This window comes from Natator depressus, chromosome 3 (genome assembly GCF_965152275.1).
Source record: "Natator depressus isolate rNatDep1 chromosome 3, rNatDep2.hap1, whole genome shotgun sequence".
Taxonomy (NCBI): Eukaryota; Metazoa; Chordata; order Testudines; family Cheloniidae; genus Natator; species Natator depressus.
Window position 1 is genome coordinate 48817984 of NC_134236.1, and position 18935 is coordinate 48836918.

Below are 18935 nucleotides of genomic sequence, written 5' to 3' on the forward strand. Positions count from 1 at the left end.
CTTTCCCCTGCCCTGAAGCGCATGAATACCAAGATGAGAGCAGCCCTCACAGTTGAGAAGCGAGTGGCGATAGCCCTGTGGAAGCTTGCAACACCAGACAGCTACCGGTCAGTTGGGAATCAATTTGGAGTGGGCAAATCTACTGTGGGGGCTGCTGTGATGCAAGTAGCCCACGCAATCAAAGATCTGCTGATATCAAGGGTAGTGACCCTGGGAAATGTGCAGGTCATAGTGGATGGCTTTGCTGCAATGGGATTCCCTAACTGTGGTGGGGCCATAGACGGAACCCATATCCCTATCTTGGCACCGGAGCACCAAGCCGGCGAGTACATAAACCGCAAGGGGTACTTTTCAATAGTGCTGCAAGCTCTGGTGGATCACAAGGGACATTTCACCAACATCAACGTGGGATGGCCGGGAAAGGTACATGACGCTCGCATCTTCAGGAACTCTGGTCTGTTTCAAAAGCTTCAAGAAGGGACTTTATTCCCAGACCAGAAAATAACTGTTGGTGATGTTGAAATGCCTATATGTATCCTTGGGGACCCAGCCTACCCCTTAATGCCATGGCTCATGAAGCCATACACAGGCAGCCTGGACAGCAGTCAGGAGCTGTTCAACTACAGGCTGAGCAAGTGCAGAATGGTGGTAGAATGTGCATTTGGACGTTTAAAGGCATGCTGGCGCAGTTTACTGACTCGCTTAGACCTCAGCGAAACCAATATTCCCACTGTTATTACTGCTTGCTGTGTGCTCCACAATATCTGTGAGAGTAAGGGGGAGACGTTTATGGCGGGGTGGGAGGTTGAGGCAAATCGCCTGGCTGCTGGTTACGCGCAGCCAGACACCAGGGCGGTTAGAAGAGCACAGGAGGGTGCGGTACGCATCAGAGAGGCTTTGAAAACCAGTTTCATGACTGGCCAGGCTACGGTGTGAAAGTTCTGTTTGTTTCTCCTTGATGAAACCCCCCGCCCCTTGGTTCACTCTACTTCCCTGTAAGCTAACCACCCTCCCCTCCTCCCTTTGATCACCGCTTGCAGAGGCAATAAAGTCATTGTTGCTTCACATTCATGCATTCTTTATTCATTCATCACACAAATAGGGGGATGACTACCAAGGTAGCCCAGGAGGGGTGGTGGAGGAGGGAAGGAAAATGCCACACAGCACTTTAAAAGTTTACAACTTTAAAATTTATTGAATGACAGCCTTCTTTTTTTTGGGCAATCCTCTGTGGTGGAGTGGCTGGTTGGCCGGTGGCCCCCCCACCGCGTTCTTGGGCGTCTGGGTGTGGAGGCTATGGAACTTGGGGAGGAGGGCGGTTGGTTACACAGGGGCTGTAGTGGCAGTCTGTGCTCCAGCTGCCTTTGCTGCAGCTCAACCATACACTGGAGCATACTGGTTTGGTCCTCCAGCAGCCTCAGCATTGAATCCTGCCTCCTCTCATCACGCTGCCGCCACATTCGAGCTTCAGCCCTCTCTTCAGCCCGCCACGTACTCTCTTCAGCCCGCCACTTACTCTCTTCAGCCCGCCACCTCTCCTCCTGGTCATTTTGTGCTTTCCTGCAGTCTGACATTATTTGCCTCCACGCATTCGTCTGTGCTCTGTCAGTGTGGGAGGACAGCATGAGCTCGGAGAACATTTCATCTCGAGTGCGTTTTTTTTTCTTTCTAATCTTCACTAGCCTCTGGGAAGGAGAAGATCCTGTGATCATTGAAACACATGCAGCTGGTGGAGAAAAGAAAAGGGACAGCGGTATTTAAAAAGACACATTTTATAAAACACTGGCTACACTCTTTCAGGGTAAACCTTGCTGTTAACATTACATACATAGCACATGTGCTTTCGTTACAAGGTCGCATTTTGCCTCCCCCCACCGCGTGGCTACCCCCTCAACCCTCCCCCCTCCCTGTGGCTAACAGCGGGGAACATTTCTGTTCAGCCACAGGCAAACAGCCCAGCAGGAATGGGCTCCTCTGAGTGTCCCCTGAAGAAAAGCACCCTATTTCAACCAGGTGACCATGGATTATATCTCACTCTCCTGAGGATAACACACGAACGGATGTTGCTTGAACGCCAGCAAACATACACTGCAATGCTTTGTTGTACAATGATTCCCGAGTACGTGTTACTGGCCTGGAGTGGTAAAGTGTCCTACCATGAAGGACGCAATAAGTCTGCCCTCCCCAGAAACCTTTTGCAAAGGCTTTGGGAGTATATCCAGGAGAGCCACGAATGCCAGGGCAAAGTAATCCTTTCACATGCTTGCTTTTAAACCATGTATAGTATTTTAAAAGGTACACTCACCAGAGGTCCCTTCTCCGCCTGCTGGGTCCAGGAGGCAGCCTTGGGTGGGTTCAGGGGGTACTGGCTCCAGGTCCAGGGTGAGAAACAGTTCCTGGCTGTCGGGAAAACCGGTTTCTCTGCTTGCTTGCTGTGAGCTATCTACAACCTCGTCATCATCATCATCTTCTTCGTCCCCAAAACCTGCTTCCGTATTGCCTCCATCTCCATTGAAGGAGTCAAACAACACGGCTGGGGTAGTGGTGGCTGAACCCCCTAAAATGGCATGCAGCTCATCATAGAAGCGGCATGTTTGGGGCTCTGACCCGGAGCGGCCGTTCGCCTCTCTGGTTTTCTGGTAGGCTTGCCTCAGCTCCTTCAGTTTCACGCGGCACTGCTTCGGGTCCCTGTTATGGCCTCTGTCCTTCATGCCCTGGGAGATTTTGACAAAGGTTTTGGCATTTCGAAAACTGGAACGGAGTTCTGCTAGCACGGATTCCTCTCCCCATACAGCGATCAGATCCCGTACCTCCCGTTCGGTCCATGCTGGAGCTCTTTTGCGATTCTGAGACTCCATCATGGTCACCTCTGCTGATGAGCTCTGCATGGTCACCTGCAGCTTGCCACGCTGGCCAAACAGGAAATGAGATTCAAAAGTTCGCGGTTCTTTTCCTGTCTACCTGGCCAGTGCATCTGAGTTGAGAGTGCTGTCCAGAGCGGTCAAAATGGAGCACTCTGGGATAGCTCCCGGAGGCCAATACCGTTGAATTGTGTCCACAGTACCCCAAATTCGACCCGGCAAGGCCGATTTAAGCGCTAATCCACTTGTCAGGGGTGGAGTAAGGAAATCGATTTTAAGAGCCCTTTAAGTCGAAATAAAGGGCTTCATCGTGTGGACGGTTGCAGGTTTACATCGATTTAATGCTGCTAAATTCGACCTAAAGTCCTAGTGTAGACCAGGGCTCTATGGTGTTGAGCTGGGGGGGGGGGGATATGTGATGGGGCAAGGCCAGATGGCTACAGAAAAGTAGTGGGAGATAGATATATTAGCTCCAGGCTAAACAAATCCCTGGTACCAGGATAAGTTAAATGGCAGCTGCTCCAGGTCAATGAAGACATCTGGGACCAATTAAGAACTTTCCAGAAGGCAGGGAGAATGCTAGGTTGATTGGGACACCTGAAGCCAATCAGGGACTGTCTGAAACTAGTTAAAAGCCTCTCAGTTAGTCAGGTGGGTGTGGATGTCAGGAGCTGTGGGAAGAAGTTGTGCTGTTGGAGAGACTGAGCAGTACACACCATATCAGGCACAAGGAAGGAGGCCCTGAGGTAAGGGTGAAGTGGAGCTTGAGGAAGTGGGGGCTGCTGTGGGGAAGTAGCCCAGGGAATTGTACGTGTCATGTTTCTAAAAGGTCAGCTACCATAGCTGATACTATTAGGGTCCCTGGGCTGGAGCCCGGAGTAGAGGGCGGGCCCGGGCTCCCCCCTTTGCCCCCCCCCCAATTAATCACTGAGACTGGGAGACAGAGACTGTGCAAGGGAGGATAACTTCTCCTCACCTCCCTTGCTGGCTTAGGATGAAAATGGTTCAGTAGACTGTGAGCCTTGTCTCTAGAGAGAGAAGGGTTACGTGGATGGTCACAGTGAGCCTCTGAGGCTAGCGAAATCTGCTAGGAAACGTGGGACCCACGGAGACAAGGACAGAGCTTTGTCACAACACATAACAAGAAGATTGAGGCAGGGAGCAAAGAACTTATGATCCAAATACAAGCTGAAGCCGAGCTTCGTGATGCAGTGGAACTACATGTAAGCCAACAATCAGCCCTATCTTGGGACTCAAATAGAATATTAATATATGATTTTTTTTTTTGCAAGAACAGCATGAAAAGTAAATGACAGTCTCCCTTCCCACTTTGAGTAAGCCAAAGCATATTATGGTTTGGGTAAAAGGTGAATTATTCCTGGCTAACTCTTTGCAAGATGGGATTTAGCCCCTGCTGCAAGTAACAGCATCTCTTACTCCTTGAATTAGTGCATAAATTGCTTGGTCATGAAGATATGCAATCGCTGGACTAGCTTATCATCAGCAGATGTCATAAATACTTAATGTAGGGCAGACTGATTTCAGGCTGTCTTCTTCAGGCTTCCTGTCGTGAATCCAAACTGTGAGGAATGTATAAAGGCTTAAGAACCCTCATACAGGTCCCTGATCCTATATCTTTACTTAGGATGGAAATACAGTTTGGCACCATAAGAGATTGACTTCCATAAAATTAAAACAATTGTGTAATGTTTTTCAACTTTTATTATAAAAAACATTTCCTAGGTACATTCAAAAAAGAAATAGTTGTTTGGATGTCAAATATAAGACATGGCATTACTTTATATTAATATAAGTTGTACAATGTACTCGACATTTAAAAAGCAAATGCAGTATTTTAAAAACAAATATCCTCTATCTGAACCCCATAAGGTGCCATTTAAGTGAAATGGTTTACCACTTCTTAGGTAGGATTATCATGTTATTTAGTTTACACTAAAAATTCACAAAGTGAACTGGCTTCTAAATTAAACGGTAATTCATATGTATTTTTCAAAAGGTTTCAATTTTGAAAAGGGAGCAAACGTGTACTTTGTTCATTTACACTTGTTTTCTTCCACATCAAAGGATTTCATGATGTTTCTCTCACTCACTTTGCTTGCCATACGAAAGAAGATGACGACTCACTTTGCTGATCTACATCATTTGGAAGATAAGGATCACACCCTGTTTTACATATACCTGGAGGCCCTCTAAGTCCAGGGTATCCTCTCAAACCAGACTGTCCCATATGTCCCCGTGGGCCAGGCTGACCTGGAAGTCCATCGAATGCTAGTCCACTTCTTCCACATTCACCTTAAGAAAGGGGCAGTGAGCAAGAGAAATCTCTAAGTTATGCTGAAAAGGCAATTACAGTAATAGAGGTTAGAGATGGAAAGGACCTGTGGTTCCCCTGGCCCATCTCTCTCGCCTAGCTGGTGATCTGGCACCAGCAGTGACGTTGAGTCTCCACCAACCTCCATTAAGCTCTGATGCTCAAGGACTGAAAGTGTGGCTGGCCATATGCAGGGTGGACAGGGAAGGTCATGTGGAAGCAGCCGTGTGCAGTTTGGCCTGACATGATACAGCCTTTATAGGAAGGTTCTTTATATGGATTTTGGAAAGTATCCAATTTGGTCAGAAAAGCTGCATGATCTTTATTTGCTTTTGATTTAGAGAAAACCAATTATGTAGAATTTTCACTATTTAAATAACCAGACTATGTTAATAATTTACTCTAAAGTGTTTTCAATTAAGAAGTTTTTTAAATCTGCCATGACAGGATGTAGTGCAAAATACAACCTATTTGGGCTTTACATGGTGCCTTTTATATATCTTCTCAGAGATTTGCCCCAGTTTTGAATTGCACATATACAGGATCATATGAGCATCAATTCACAGGACACATCTCGTACATCCATACCACATTAAAGTGTTTACCAAAACCTACCATAAAACAGTACATACTGTACAACATGAATGCAGAAATATACTTATAGCAAGAAAGATTACAAGAGCAAAAAGGAGTACCTCTTAGGCCTTGATTGCCTTCAAAGCCAGCAAATACAAAACCTTTGGCACCTCTATCTCCTTTGTCTCCATGGTCACCTAAAATTAAAAAAAATAAGTGTCTTTAAATAACTACCATATTTGTCAACAGCAACACTTTCACACTTGTGACTGCTGTAATTTATTCAACCGAATATTGCAAAAAAAATTATTTTCCATTTTGAAAACATTCTACCTTTTGGTCCTTGTTTTCCTGGGTCACCAACATCGCCATAAAAGCCTTTAGGTCCACGTTCTCCAACAGCTCCATTTAACCCAGGTTTGCCCTATAGAAATGTTAAAAATATTACAGTACATGAAACTACTCAATATTTTTTTTGCGTTGTTGAATTCGAATCAGTACCATCAGATAAAATACTGTAACTATATTAAAATTAAAGGATTAGCTACACGGAAAGCAGAAGAGTCCAAATGTCACCTTAAAAATCAAAAGTAAGTATTTGACTTCAATAAACTTTCCTACTCTCCAACAATAAAACATTTAATTCAATTCATAAATGAAGAAAAAACTAAGGGTTATTAGAAGTCTGATTGCTTTTACAAAAAAGTCATAGTAAAATGAAAAATCTGTAAAAAATAAAAAAAACGAAGTCCATTTTTACATAGGAAAATTCCTATTTTAGTTCATTATGCCCACAATAATAAGGTGAGAGCCAAGAATATTTGAACTAGATAAAAAGTCATATGAGGATAAGGATTAAGACATCCACAAAGGCCTTAATTTCACTCAAAGATCGAATAGTGTTTAAACTTGATTTTTAGAAATCAAATTATCTGACTTGGTGCTGCTGACCACAGCTGACTGGGCCAGGGCACAAGGACAAATTGTTGGGTAGTTTTATGTTGTTTAGTTATGGATAAACACTGGTCCCAGTAGGGTTTACACACAACCGAGTGGATTCTAAACACAACTTGCCTTTTCCATATCAGCCAGTCAGCAATGGTAAATATCATGTCACTTAACTCAACTGTTAAAAATCATTACATTTGCTAGTGGAGAAAACCCAAAAGCTACTGAAAATAGGCTGTGTGTTTGGGAGGTATGTTTTACTCACCAGTGCAGTTTGAAAAGGTGAAGATAAGAATTGTGGGAGGGGAAAGAAGTGTGTTCCATAAGTAACTTTATACATCAACAATGAAGGGTGAATGGGGTAAACTGAAAGGAGTTCAGAGGCAACTGAATGAAGTGGGAGAGCAAAGCGTGATTAGGCCAAATAAATAAGATGGAACAAGGCTTCACAAAGATTTGAGAAACACTAGGCAGATCTTTAGTTGTATACTTTGGAGTAGAGAAAGTAAAAAACTGAGGCATCAGTGTATGCATGCAGCTTGGCACTGTACTCTGGGAGTTGGGGTCACCAGCAAGGAGAAGTCGGCATTTAAAGATATTTGAAGGCATTAGTAAAATGTAAGTTTTAATTTGTTTATTATTTGTGTATTACTTCTATTTGGTGATATTAACCTTATCCAACATATTAACCTAAACTTTCACATTGAAACAAGCTTTTTTGGGGGGGGGGGGAGGGGGCATGATATTCAAATTTTGTTTGCGGTGTCGTACTAGTCCATTCTGTTCAGAAAAGATTAATTTGTACATCTGTGGAAAAGGTCACTAAATATAGCGGTCCCCCAGCTTGATATTTAGCTTTAGGTTATGAAACTAAATCTCTCTTTATTTAGAATACTTCATACTGCAGGCAGTTATTTGCGTGTAATAATACAGATACCTAAAGAACCATGAAGATGAAAAGGAATAGCTCAGAAGTATTACCATGAAATCTTAAACTTTTAAAAGTTTCTTACCGTGTTATTTTAGATGATGTGAAAGGATATTGGCTGCAACACAATAATGAATGTGATAACTCTGATATAAGAACTACTGAGGCAGTTACGCATTTGTTGTACTGTAGGTACTGGAAAATACTACTGCGCTGTACACAATGAAGTTATGGTCCTCCAAAGGTCAATATTTCACAGATTAGTGGGTGATGAATGCCATGGTTATGAGTCAGAATTTGCCTTTGGAGCTGACAAACATCATGATAGCACGAAATAAAAAACCCTGTTTCATATCACTTTTTAGCAGCTCAATTACATGTGAAAAAAGGTCATTAAATTATTGTTCAGCTTGTAATTGTATTAAATGTACTTGTCTGATACTTTACTACAGCTCCACTACATATTTTTTTAAGCTTAAAATAACAGAGCAACAATCTCAATTTTTTTCCGAATGCGTGAATTTCTTCCATAGTAGTGTTCTACTTGTTGGAGAAAAATGGGTCCTCTCCTGAAGTCAACAGCAAGCTCACATTGATTTCTATGGGAGCAGGATCAAGCACAATATTGCCACATGGAAAAACGTTTTCTATTTTTTCAGTTCATATGTTAACTTCATTTAACAATGTTTTCAGTGTTTCAATAACAGGTTAATTTTCTGAAATGGCTTTGTTTTTCTCCCCCTGTATACTTACCTCTTCTCCAGAGGGTCCAGGCAAACCAACAGGTCCTGGAGGCCCCATAGGCACATCTCCATAAAGCGGGCACATGCTGGCACATTTCCTCCCAACACTATTGGCAAACATTGACATTTGTTCTAAGACAATTCGTTTGCACACTTCTATCACATGAGCTGCTGGGAGAGGCAGCCCCTGCATGAGAAGAACATGAGAACAATCAGAAAAATAAAATATGCAGCAGAGTTCCATTAATAGCATAACTCGCTGAAACACCTCCTGAGTTTCCTGTAATTATCCATGTAACAACATTTGGCTGTGCTGTTCTTTGTCACTGTACAGCTAATTTTACGATGACATTAAAAAAGGTGATTTCCAAGCATATTAACAAATGATCCTTGTTAAACAATTATTTTACAAAAACAAGCAATTTTTATAAGAAAATGCCTGATGGACCTCAGATGGACTAACTTAGTTTTAAAATTAAAATTTAGAACTACTGAGCCAACTTCATCCCTTCTATAATTCCACTAACACAAGGAATTAATGTGGCCTTCTTGTCCAATTCTGATCCTACTTACACATGTTCAAGCATATTTATTACAGCATGCATGTAACTGAGCAGAATTTGATACACCATCTCACAACTCTGAGTACTTAGTTTCTTCTATTATATTTTAGGTCAAAAGAACTGAAAGTCTTACAGGAGGTCCAACTGATCCAACATTTCCTGGTGGACCCTCATCTCCAGGAACACCCTGTTCTCCAGGTTGGCCTTGGGATCCAGTCTCTCCTGGTGGACCTCTTTTACCAATAACACCCTCTGGTCCTGTTGGTCCTTTGTCTCCAACCTAAAACAAAGATTTGACTTTTACTTACACTTTATAAGTGAAGATTTCTTAGAATGGTCTTTGAGCAATTATGGTTTGCTCTTGCTGGCTTTATTACAAATTTTCTACAAAGAAGTTCAAATACTGTACACTTTGAGTGCAGTACAAATATACTAAGATAAAGACAGAACAGCAAGGGGGTAAAAGGTGTTTTTACTTACACTTCCTTTTGGTCCTTTAACTCCTTTTTCTCCCTTTAAATATAAATACAAATACTATTTTTGGCACTGAAATTCATACAATAATATTTCCCATTGCTTTGTTTGTTATCCTTGTGTAGAAGTAAGAATGTTAATACCTTACAATTATGCAGCACTTTTCATCCAGATCCAGAACACAGTTTGCAAATTACAAACTATGAGCACACGGGGTCATTGGACATATAATTCTAAACTTCTGTTCATAGAAGTTATGTTCACAGAAGGCCAAATCCTCAGCCCAGCATGCACCCATCTTTGACCCAAGTTTGCATAGCAGCTGTTAAGACACACTGTTGAGATTACTTCTACTGTATAGCCCAGATTTTTAGGCATTATGGCATTCAGTGTTGCAATGCCTAATTGATATAGGAGTCTAAATCTCATTTTCAAAAGGGATTTAGGTACATCCAAGCTCAAGATCTTGGCTCCTAAGTGCCTAAATCCCTTTTGAAAATGAGATTTAGTCTCCTAAATCAGTTAGGCATTGCAACACTGAGTACAGCAACAGCTAAATACCTTTAAAAATCTGGGCCTATATCTGATTGTGTATTGAAATGTAATATTCACAGTCTGCACTGTACTGACTAGCTACGTAGGTCATTCAGGGAATTGAAACAATGCCATCACATTTATATAATGTAGCGCAACTTGTGCAGTTTACAATCCAGTATAAAATTCAATAAAATCACCAATGGAGAATATTCAAGGACACAAGCTAAACATCTGCATTTCATGAACACTTTCATTAGTAAAACTTGTATGCTTGAATGCTTGTGGAAAGTGAATGTGGAAGTGCTGTAAATAGGGCTGAATTACAATTAGTTTTCAAATTTGAATGACTATGAACAATTTTGACTGCAGTACCCATTTGTTTCTGCATGGGACATTTAGGCCAATATTCTCAAATTTTGAGTGTCCAACATTAGGCACCTAAATAAAATGCCACATTATCAGTGAGGCTGAGCACTGCGCTCTCACTGAAGTCAATGGCAAACCAACACATCAGTAACTAATATTTGTTGCTAGCAAGATTCTTCCTTTAATTTTACTTACCAGTGCAAAGTTCCACATACCATAAAAACAGTAAAGTCAAAAGCTATGGTGTTGTTAAGATTTATAGGAAAAACTAATATGAGTGTGTAGAAGTTTATAAAAACTATAATAATGCCAAGAGTGTGAACAATGAATCAGTTACATGTAATATTCAATTACAAATATGTCATATATTACTGTACCTTGTCACCTTCTTGACCCTTAATGCCTGGAACACCAACATTTCCCTGCACAGAGAAAGAAACCCCACACAAATACTATAATTATATTTTTTTAAGAATAGTTACAAGACGACTCAATTCTTATATTCATTTTTTGAGCATTATCAAAAGCGTAATAACCTCACCACTTTCCATTTCAAATACTAAGTGCACTTCTTCAACCTAGTCTATGCTAATAAATGACAGTTATATCATTCTCGTTCCTGGCACACTGCAACGTCTTCATAACATATTAATAAACAACAACATCTATCTCTTTTCAGCAGCGGATCTCAAAGCACTTTACAAAGGAGATCAGTACAATTATCTCCATTTTACAAATGGGAAAACTTATACCCAGATGGTGAAGGAACTTGCCTATGGTCACTCAGGAGGCCACTGGGAACAGAACACATATCTCCAGAATCTCAGTCCCCTATCCACTAGACAAGACCCCTGGTTCTCAACCAGACGTCCGGGGCCCCCTAGGGGACCATGGGCAGGTTTTAGGGGGTCCGCCAAGCATGGCCAGCATTATACTTGCTAGGGCCCAGGGCAGAAAGCCAAAGCCCTACCACGCAGGGTTGCAGCCCGGGGCCCCAAGCCCCATCACCCACGGCTGAAGCCAAAGATTGAACAACGGAGTGTCACAGTGCCCCCTGTGGCGTGGGGCCCTGGACAATTGCCCTGCTTTCTACCCCCAAACTCTGGCTTTTATATGCAGAAAAATAGTTGTTTCGGCACAGCTGGGCCATGGAGTTTTTATAGCATGTTATGGGGGCCTCAGAAAGAAAAAGGTTGAGAACCTCTGGACTAGACAATACTGCTATCTCAGCAGGGGTCTCTTCTTTTCAAATGACTGATATTCAGCACCAATAAGGTGATTAGTAGCCTTTAGACTCTATTAAGGGGCCTGCCGAATGCTCAGGTGTTGCAGAGCCAGCGTAGGACCATTTGTAGAGTTAAGGTAAAGAACCACAGAAGATTACGGTTGGAAGAGGCCTCAGGAGGTTATCTAGTCCAACCCCTGCTCAAAGCAGGACCAACCCTAACTAAATCATCCCATCCAGGGCTTTGTCAAGCCAGGCCTTAAAAACCTCTAAGGAAGGAGATTCCACCACCTCCCGAGGTAACCCATTCCAGTGCTTCACCACCCTCCTAGTGAAATAGTTTTTCCTAATATCCAACCTAAACCTCCCCCACTGCAACTTGAGACCATTGCTCCTTGTTCTGTCATCTGCTACCACTGAGAACAGCCTTGCTCCATCCTCTTTGGAACCCCTCTTCAGGTAGCTGAAGGCTGCTATCAAGCATGAGCAAGGGTTACAGAATCATAGATTTTACTGCTACTAATTGCTATTTAAGAAAATAATACAAATTCTTTTTTAAAAAAAGCTATATTATTATATAAAAAAAGAACATTTCAGAAGCTACTTGCTACTTTTCATCTCGGATTATCCTAATTTAAAATTTTTCATTATACCTAGATTTGGAAGGTTTAGATTTTTATCAGTAAATGTCAGCTTCCCCATACACACGTAAACTGAAGAAAAAATATTTCCATTGATAATAATCAAATATTATTATATAGCCAAAGTAAGTAAAATATTGCTTAAGAACTTATTAGAGTTTGATTTAAGGATATACACTATTTACTTGCTATATTTTGACGTGATGTTGACAGTTTGTTTTTTAATGGTTATAAAGTTTTAACTTTTTGAATCTCATTGTCTACTGTCATTAAATAAGTATTGTCTCCCCCCACTAGTTTCCTGCAACTGTGAAAATTTAAAAAGATGAAAATAGAAAAAAATGCTTAAAAATAAACAGATATCTGTTGAAATTATAAAAAATATATAAATTGAATTCTGCCAAGCCTCATTAAATTGTATATGTATTCTATGTTTGAGTCACCAACTCTGGTTCTGTAACTACCTCTTAACTCATTTTTGCTCAGTTCTCAACTAGCCGTCATTCAGTGCCTGCACAAAATTTTCACCTGCATGCTGCACACATTTGTGCATGCAGAACTCACATATTTTGCATGCAGAGCAGGACGTTATACATTCAGTTACCTGATTTTCTGGCAAATATACAATTTTCCATGGGCACAACACTGAGGCCATCTGAAAATTAAAACCTTTATCTCTTTGTGATTCAGATGGAAATAAAATAGTTTTGCCAGGTATTAAGAGCCAGGCAGAACCTGGCTCTTACATAGTTATTCAATGAGGGAAGAAAGAAAGGAGCTTTCCTGCCTGTCTTACAGGCACAAAGGCTGCCCCATCCTTTCTCCACAGAGGCACATGGCAGCCCAAAGGAGGTAGGAAGGGAGGAGGTGGGAAGAAGGCAGTGCTACTGCTCGAGACCTATGCCTGGGGGATAGTAAGTCAGATCCCAGAATGAGGAGTGTAGCAAGCACACCGCCTGTTCAGTCTGGATGCTTATAGTTGTGCTCCAGGAATGTGGTTGAATTTTTTTTTTTTAAAAGGCTGTGATTATTATCAGTTATAATTTTTGCTACACCCACATGCATTTAAAGTTAGAATCTGGACAAGTTTCCAGGAGCCTGTAATCTTTTTCCACATCTATTTACCTCATTGAAAGGAAGTTCTCCTTTACTGTAACCATAATCTGCCCTGTGCTTACTGTGCAACCTTAAGAATCAAACTAGAAGCATTTACTTCTTAAACAAAAAGCAAGATTTCCAGTAAAAGAGTTTCAAAAGGGTACCTTCAATCCACAAGTTCCTGGTAGCCCTATATGACCCTGTAGAGAGCAGGAAAAGAAAATGACAACTGTCAAGTAATATATAGACAATCATCCACATACAATTAGGACCTGAATGCACTACCCATTCAAGTCAATGGAAAGACTCCCATCAGTTTCAGTGGGTGGGAAATCATGGCCAGGGTTACTAACAATGAAACTTACAGTAGCTCCAGGGGGACCAGTGAAGCCAGGCCTACCAGGAATTCCTGCAATCCCTTTTGAACCAGTATCACCCTGTCCAGGAAACATCGAATCATTAAAAATAAATTCACCCACCTTGACCACATGCTTATTGCTTTATATTATCACACATTTAAAAAAGAAGAGAAACTAAAAAGCCCAGGTAAATAAATTTAGATCTATCCTGCCAGTATTTGTTTCTTTTGTTTAGATAAAGGGATTTCTGTGATACTCATCACAGTGAGAATCAGTCTGCAAAAAACCTCCAGCATTTTCTTCTATCTGTTAGGTTCCCAGAGTGCAAGCAATTCAAACAGGGATGTCCCAGAATGTAGTTGTTCAGAGCCCGATGGCCAGCTCCTTCTTGATCTCCAACCCAAGGTGATGTGTGTCCTCTCAAACCTCTGGGTAAACAGAGCTGGAAAGGTGTTGTGTGTGTGTGTGTGTGTGTGTGTGTATATCTGTGCACGTGCACAGATATATTTTATAATATACACCCACAAACACAACATATAAAATGTGGTTGTACCTAGCTTCCTCTTCAAAAGTCCAGTCTGTTTGCTACTCATTATATTCTATGATTCTGTCCAGTAATTTTAACTAATAGGAACTAATCCATGCACGTTACTATAATAGCATCTTCACTATCATGATCCAGTTAATATTGATCTCTAATAATCAGCACAGTCTTCTTTAATTAAGCCCTCTATTAAAGACCGATATCCTCTCTTTATGTGTTATTCAGAACATAGTTTGCCCATGTTTAATAATAAAGTTAAATGTTAAGCTGGACAGAGTATGGTACTAAAATGTGCATCTGGAAAGTTACTGTCACACTGATTTATGTCTTTTGTTAAATTATCTTTAATAATAAAATATTAATTATTTCAGGGAGCAAAACTAGACATGGGAGACCAGAGACCAAAATTAATTCAAAGATAAAAATATCCAGTTTATGATTGTTGCTTTTTTGTCATGTTTAAACATTTACAGCAATTTTACCAGCTGTTCCAACTTACTGTGCTTGTGAAATCACCACCACCGCACAGCGGGTGAATATTTTCTCCAGTCTTGGGTCTTCCTCAAGCCACTTCTGTTACAGGTGCCAATCCTAGCCCAACCATTGCAGGCATGCTATCCGTTACCATGGGCGGCAGCAGAATACCTTCCCCACCCCGCTATATTCTTCTGTGTGTGTCTTTCTGATCCTCAGGTGCTGTAAATTGTCATAGCTCCATTGACTTTAATTGAGCTACAACAACTTGCGCAAGCTGAGGATCTGGCCCCCGTCATTGAATTTGAGGGATATTACCTTTTGGACAGCCCACACAATTGCTCTCCATTACATGAGTGATCAGAGGATTGTTCTGCCATTTCCTCCTAAAATCATAGAATATCAGGGTTGGAAGGGACCTCAGGAGGTCATCTAGTCCAATCCCGTGCTCAAAACAGGACCAGTCCCCAACTAAATCATCCCAGCCCGGGCTTTGTCAAACCTGACCTTAAAAACCTCAAAGGATAGAGATTCCACCACCTCCCTAGGTAACACATATTTTAAGGACTGTGACGTTTTTGCTTGTATCTCCACCAAATAAACAATGTTTGCTTCTCCCTGACTGACTCTACCATGCCTCCATCCTCTTGTCCTTCACTTCCCTCCTCAAAACTTATTCATGAAGCTTGCAAACTCTAGTCTTCTCTTCTTAGAAATCATATAAATAAAATGTGGAAGAACAACAACAACGATAATATAATAAAAAACCCAAAACACAAAGAACCCTGAAAAACAAAACTCTGAACCTTGATAATGTGTATTTAAGATACAGTGTGACAACTTATTATTGTTACCCTTGTCCTGCACTCCCCCTTCCACCCAGGTTTGTCATCATTACTTTCAAGTTATATTTGGGGTAGATTTTGCACTGGCTTCTTCAGGTGCATCAGAAGGGGCAAACTCAGCCAGGATTCCTCTTGGGAGCTTTTAGTTAGTGCACACTGGCACACTCACTGAGCCACTGTTGGGAACTGGTATGACAAGTAAGAATCATAGAATATCAGGGTTGGAAAACATCTCAGGAGGTCCTCTAGTCCAACCCCCTGCTCAAAGCAGGACTAATCCCCAACTAAATCATCCCAGCCAGGGCTTTGTCAAGCTGGACCTTAAAAACCTCTAAGGAAGGAGATTCCACCACCTCCCTAGGTAACGCATTCCAGTGTTTCACCATCCTCCTAGTGAACAAGTTTTTCCTAATATCCAACCTACACCTCCCCCACTGCAACTTGAGACCATTACTCCTTGTTCTGTCATCTGCTACCACTGAGAACAGTCTAGATCCATCCTCTTTGGAACCCCCTTTCAGGTAGTTGAAAGCAGCTATCAAATCCCCCCTCATTCTTCTCTTTTGCAGACTAAACAATCACAGTTCCCTCAGCCTTGCCTCATAAGTCATGTGCTCCAGCCCCCTAATCATTTTTGTTGCCCTCCGCTGGAGTCTTTCCAATTTTTCCACATCCTTCTTGTAGTGTGGGGCCCAAAACTGGACACAATACTCTAGATGAGGCCTCACCAATGCCGAACAGAGGGGAATGATCAAATCCCTCGATCTGCTGGCAAGGCTCCTACTTATACAGCCCAAAATGCCATTAGCCTTCTTCGCAACAAGGGCACACTGTTGACTCATATCCAGCTTCTTGTCCACTGTAACCCCTACGTCCTTTTCTGCAGAACTGCTTCCTAGTCACTCGGTCCCTAGTCTGTAGTGGTGCATGGGATTCTTCTGTCCTAAGTGCAGGACTATGCACTTGTCCTTGTTGACCCTCGCCAGATTTCTTTTGGCCCAACCCTCCAATTTTCTAGGTCCCTCTGTATCCTATCCCTACCCTCCAGCGTGTCTACCACTCCTCTCAGCTTAGTGTCATCTGCAAACTTGTTGAGGGTGCAATCCACACCATCCTCCAGATCATTAATGAAGATATTGAACAAAACCAGCCCCGGGACCAACCCTTGGGGCACTCCGCTTGATACCAGCTGCCAACTAGACATGGAGCCATTGATCACTCACTACCCATTGAGCCTGACGATCTAGACAGCTTTCTATCCACCTCATAGTCCATTCTTCCAGCCCATACTTCTTTAATTTGCTGGCAAGAACACTTTGGGAGACCGTATCAAAAGCTTTGCTAAAGTCAAGTACATTAACTGGTTATTCGTGTGATTTCTGTCTTTAAGATCTATTATTTAATCCACATCCAGACTGGGAAATGAGTGACCTTCAAGAGCTGCAGAGTTGGGACTCAGCTACTGGGTTTGGATATTTATCCAAGACATTTCCAAGTTTTCCCAAACCTCGATGTGAAAACTGAGCTGGAAGTCTACTGAGAACAGTTCTGCATGTCTAAGCTGGGCTGGGTTCTTTCCTAGCTAATTGATTAGTCACTTGGAAGAGTTTTAGAGGGGCTATATGGGCTGCAGTTTAACTTCTATCTGATAGTTCCCTTACAGAGAAAGAGTTGTCAGTCAGACAGATGCAAGGATACTGTACAGTCTGAAGAATCCTTCCTCCTCCTCATCTCTGCAAATGGTGTTTGAAGAAGAACCCACCAAGGAGAGGGATCTCTCTCTCTCTCTCACTTACTTTCTTCCCTATAACAGGAGTCCTAGAATCATAGCAACTTTTGTCCTCTGCACAGCCCCAACAATTAGGAGAGAGGAACTCAAATATTGTCTAGGACTAGTTATGGAACAGGGAAATTATTTATATGTACAGACTACTCCCAAATAGCTTCACTTCTATAGACAACTAGCTTGGTGAATCTCATTTGCTTCTGTCTTCACGTATTGAGGCCAGGGGCCAAAATCCAAATCCTTATTGCCCTACTCAAGTATGTATTCCAGTTAACTTCTATGGAACTACTTGTGTGAATAAAGGCAAACTGGATTCAGCCCTGGGTCACCAACCTGACTGAGGAACAGCTCCCATATGCTGCCTTCCGATGCATGTGAAACCCAGAAAGCCATGTCACTGAGCAACTAGACCAGGCCCCTCACAAAGAGAATGATACTTACGGTTTTTCCCCAGGGGCCCTCAGGACCTGCTTCTCCTAGAAATCCTCTCTCTCCCTACATAAGCGTAAAATAGATTATTTTAATCTACATAGAAAAGTATAAATACATTAATAATAGATAGTTGAGGGAATACATTCAGATTTTTAAAACTCTACCTTTAAACCCAAAGTACCTTGACCACCCTCTGGCCCTTGAGATCCTTGATAGGCCTACAGAAAACAAGCAATTAAGACAAAGAGGTTAATTTTTAAGATTACAGAAACAAAATACGGGTTACTTCATAACTCTTAAATCACATTTTGTTTAAAATGAATACAAGCATACCCTTCAGAAGTTAGGTATGTGTAAAGAAGCATGCTGTGGCTCACCACCCTAGGAACGTTCTAGAAAAGGCCAAGGGGAGGGGGGTGAGCTCAACATGTGGAGTGGAGAAGTATAAGCATGTGATGAACAAATCCATATATGGAAAGTTTAAATATGATTGGTTAGAGGTTTGTGTTATGTAACTTATGTAACTGCCATGTGTTATAAAATAGCAACAGGAGGAGCTCCTCACGGGAGGGACTCTGGCTGATTTTTGTACCAGGGGCTCTCACCTTGTGCACATTGAATAAAGTCTTGTTGAACTGAATTGACTAAAGTATCAAAGACCTTTGATTCTTCCTGGCATCTGACTCATTTGGTTATTTTTTAGAACCGCAAAATCCCAACAGTTTCTTGGCGCAGCGAGCAGGGTGAGAAATATCCTTCAGAATCACGACCTACAATCAAATTAGAGGGTGAGTTTGTTCATTTTTTATTTGGTTGTGTGTCTCTGACCTGACTGGTGACTCTCATATCTTTTGTAGTGAGCAAGTCTTGGTGTTGGGGAATTCAAGGGGTTTGTTGCAGTTCTGAAACATTTAGGTCACAGTCTTAAGACATTGTACTTAGTGTGGGGGCTGTTAAGCTGTAAGTTCCTCTGACTAAGTGTTGTTGAAGTGGGAAATCAAAGAGGCCATAAGCACCAACAGTTAGTGTAGGGGCAGGTATAGCCATAAGTACCTCTAGTTAATGTGTTAGCTGGCCCAGATCTCCTAATTAGAAATTGTAATTGTGCAGATCAAATAAATTGGAAAAAGGATCAATCTCCTGATTGGGCATTCCAGTCTGGGGTGTTTGATTTGAATACATTTTTATTAGTCTGTACACAGA

The 18935-nt window shown here is 41.8% G+C and overlaps 2 protein-coding genes across 2 annotated transcripts in view; both read right to left on the reverse strand.

Moving 5' to 3' along the window:
* Window positions 1–1170: 1170 nt before the first annotated feature.
* LOC141983848 (uncharacterized) lies at window positions 1171–3000 on the reverse strand. The gene is made up of 2 exons (XM_074946837.1): window positions 2306–3000; window positions 1171–1726 (listed from the first exon to the last, which is right to left on the reverse strand). The coding sequence occupies exons 1-2, from the start codon at window positions 2886–2888 to the stop codon at window positions 1185–1187; spliced, it is 1125 nt and encodes a 374-aa protein (XP_074802938.1). The 5' UTR covers window positions 2889–3000; the 3' UTR covers window positions 1171–1184.
* Window positions 3001–4968: 1968 nt separating this feature from the next.
* LOC141984479 (uncharacterized) overlaps window positions 4969–18935 on the reverse strand; it is a 56427-nt gene continuing 42460 nt past the window's right edge. Inside the window, exons 18-28 of the mRNA XM_074947559.1 lie at window positions 17897–17950; window positions 17742–17795; window positions 13658–13729; window positions 13457–13492; window positions 10706–10750; window positions 9432–9464; window positions 9085–9231; window positions 8399–8575; window positions 6103–6193; window positions 5889–5966; window positions 4969–5174 (exon numbers count right to left, since the gene is read on the reverse strand). Of these exons, the coding sequence (XP_074803660.1) occupies window positions 4969–5174; window positions 5889–5966; window positions 6103–6193; window positions 8399–8575; window positions 9085–9231; window positions 9432–9464; window positions 10706–10750; window positions 13457–13492; window positions 13658–13729; window positions 17742–17795; window positions 17897–17950 (993 nt within the window). The remainder of the gene's footprint in view (window positions 5175–5888; window positions 5967–6102; window positions 6194–8398; window positions 8576–9084; window positions 9232–9431; window positions 9465–10705; window positions 10751–13456; window positions 13493–13657; window positions 13730–17741; window positions 17796–17896; window positions 17951–18935) is intronic.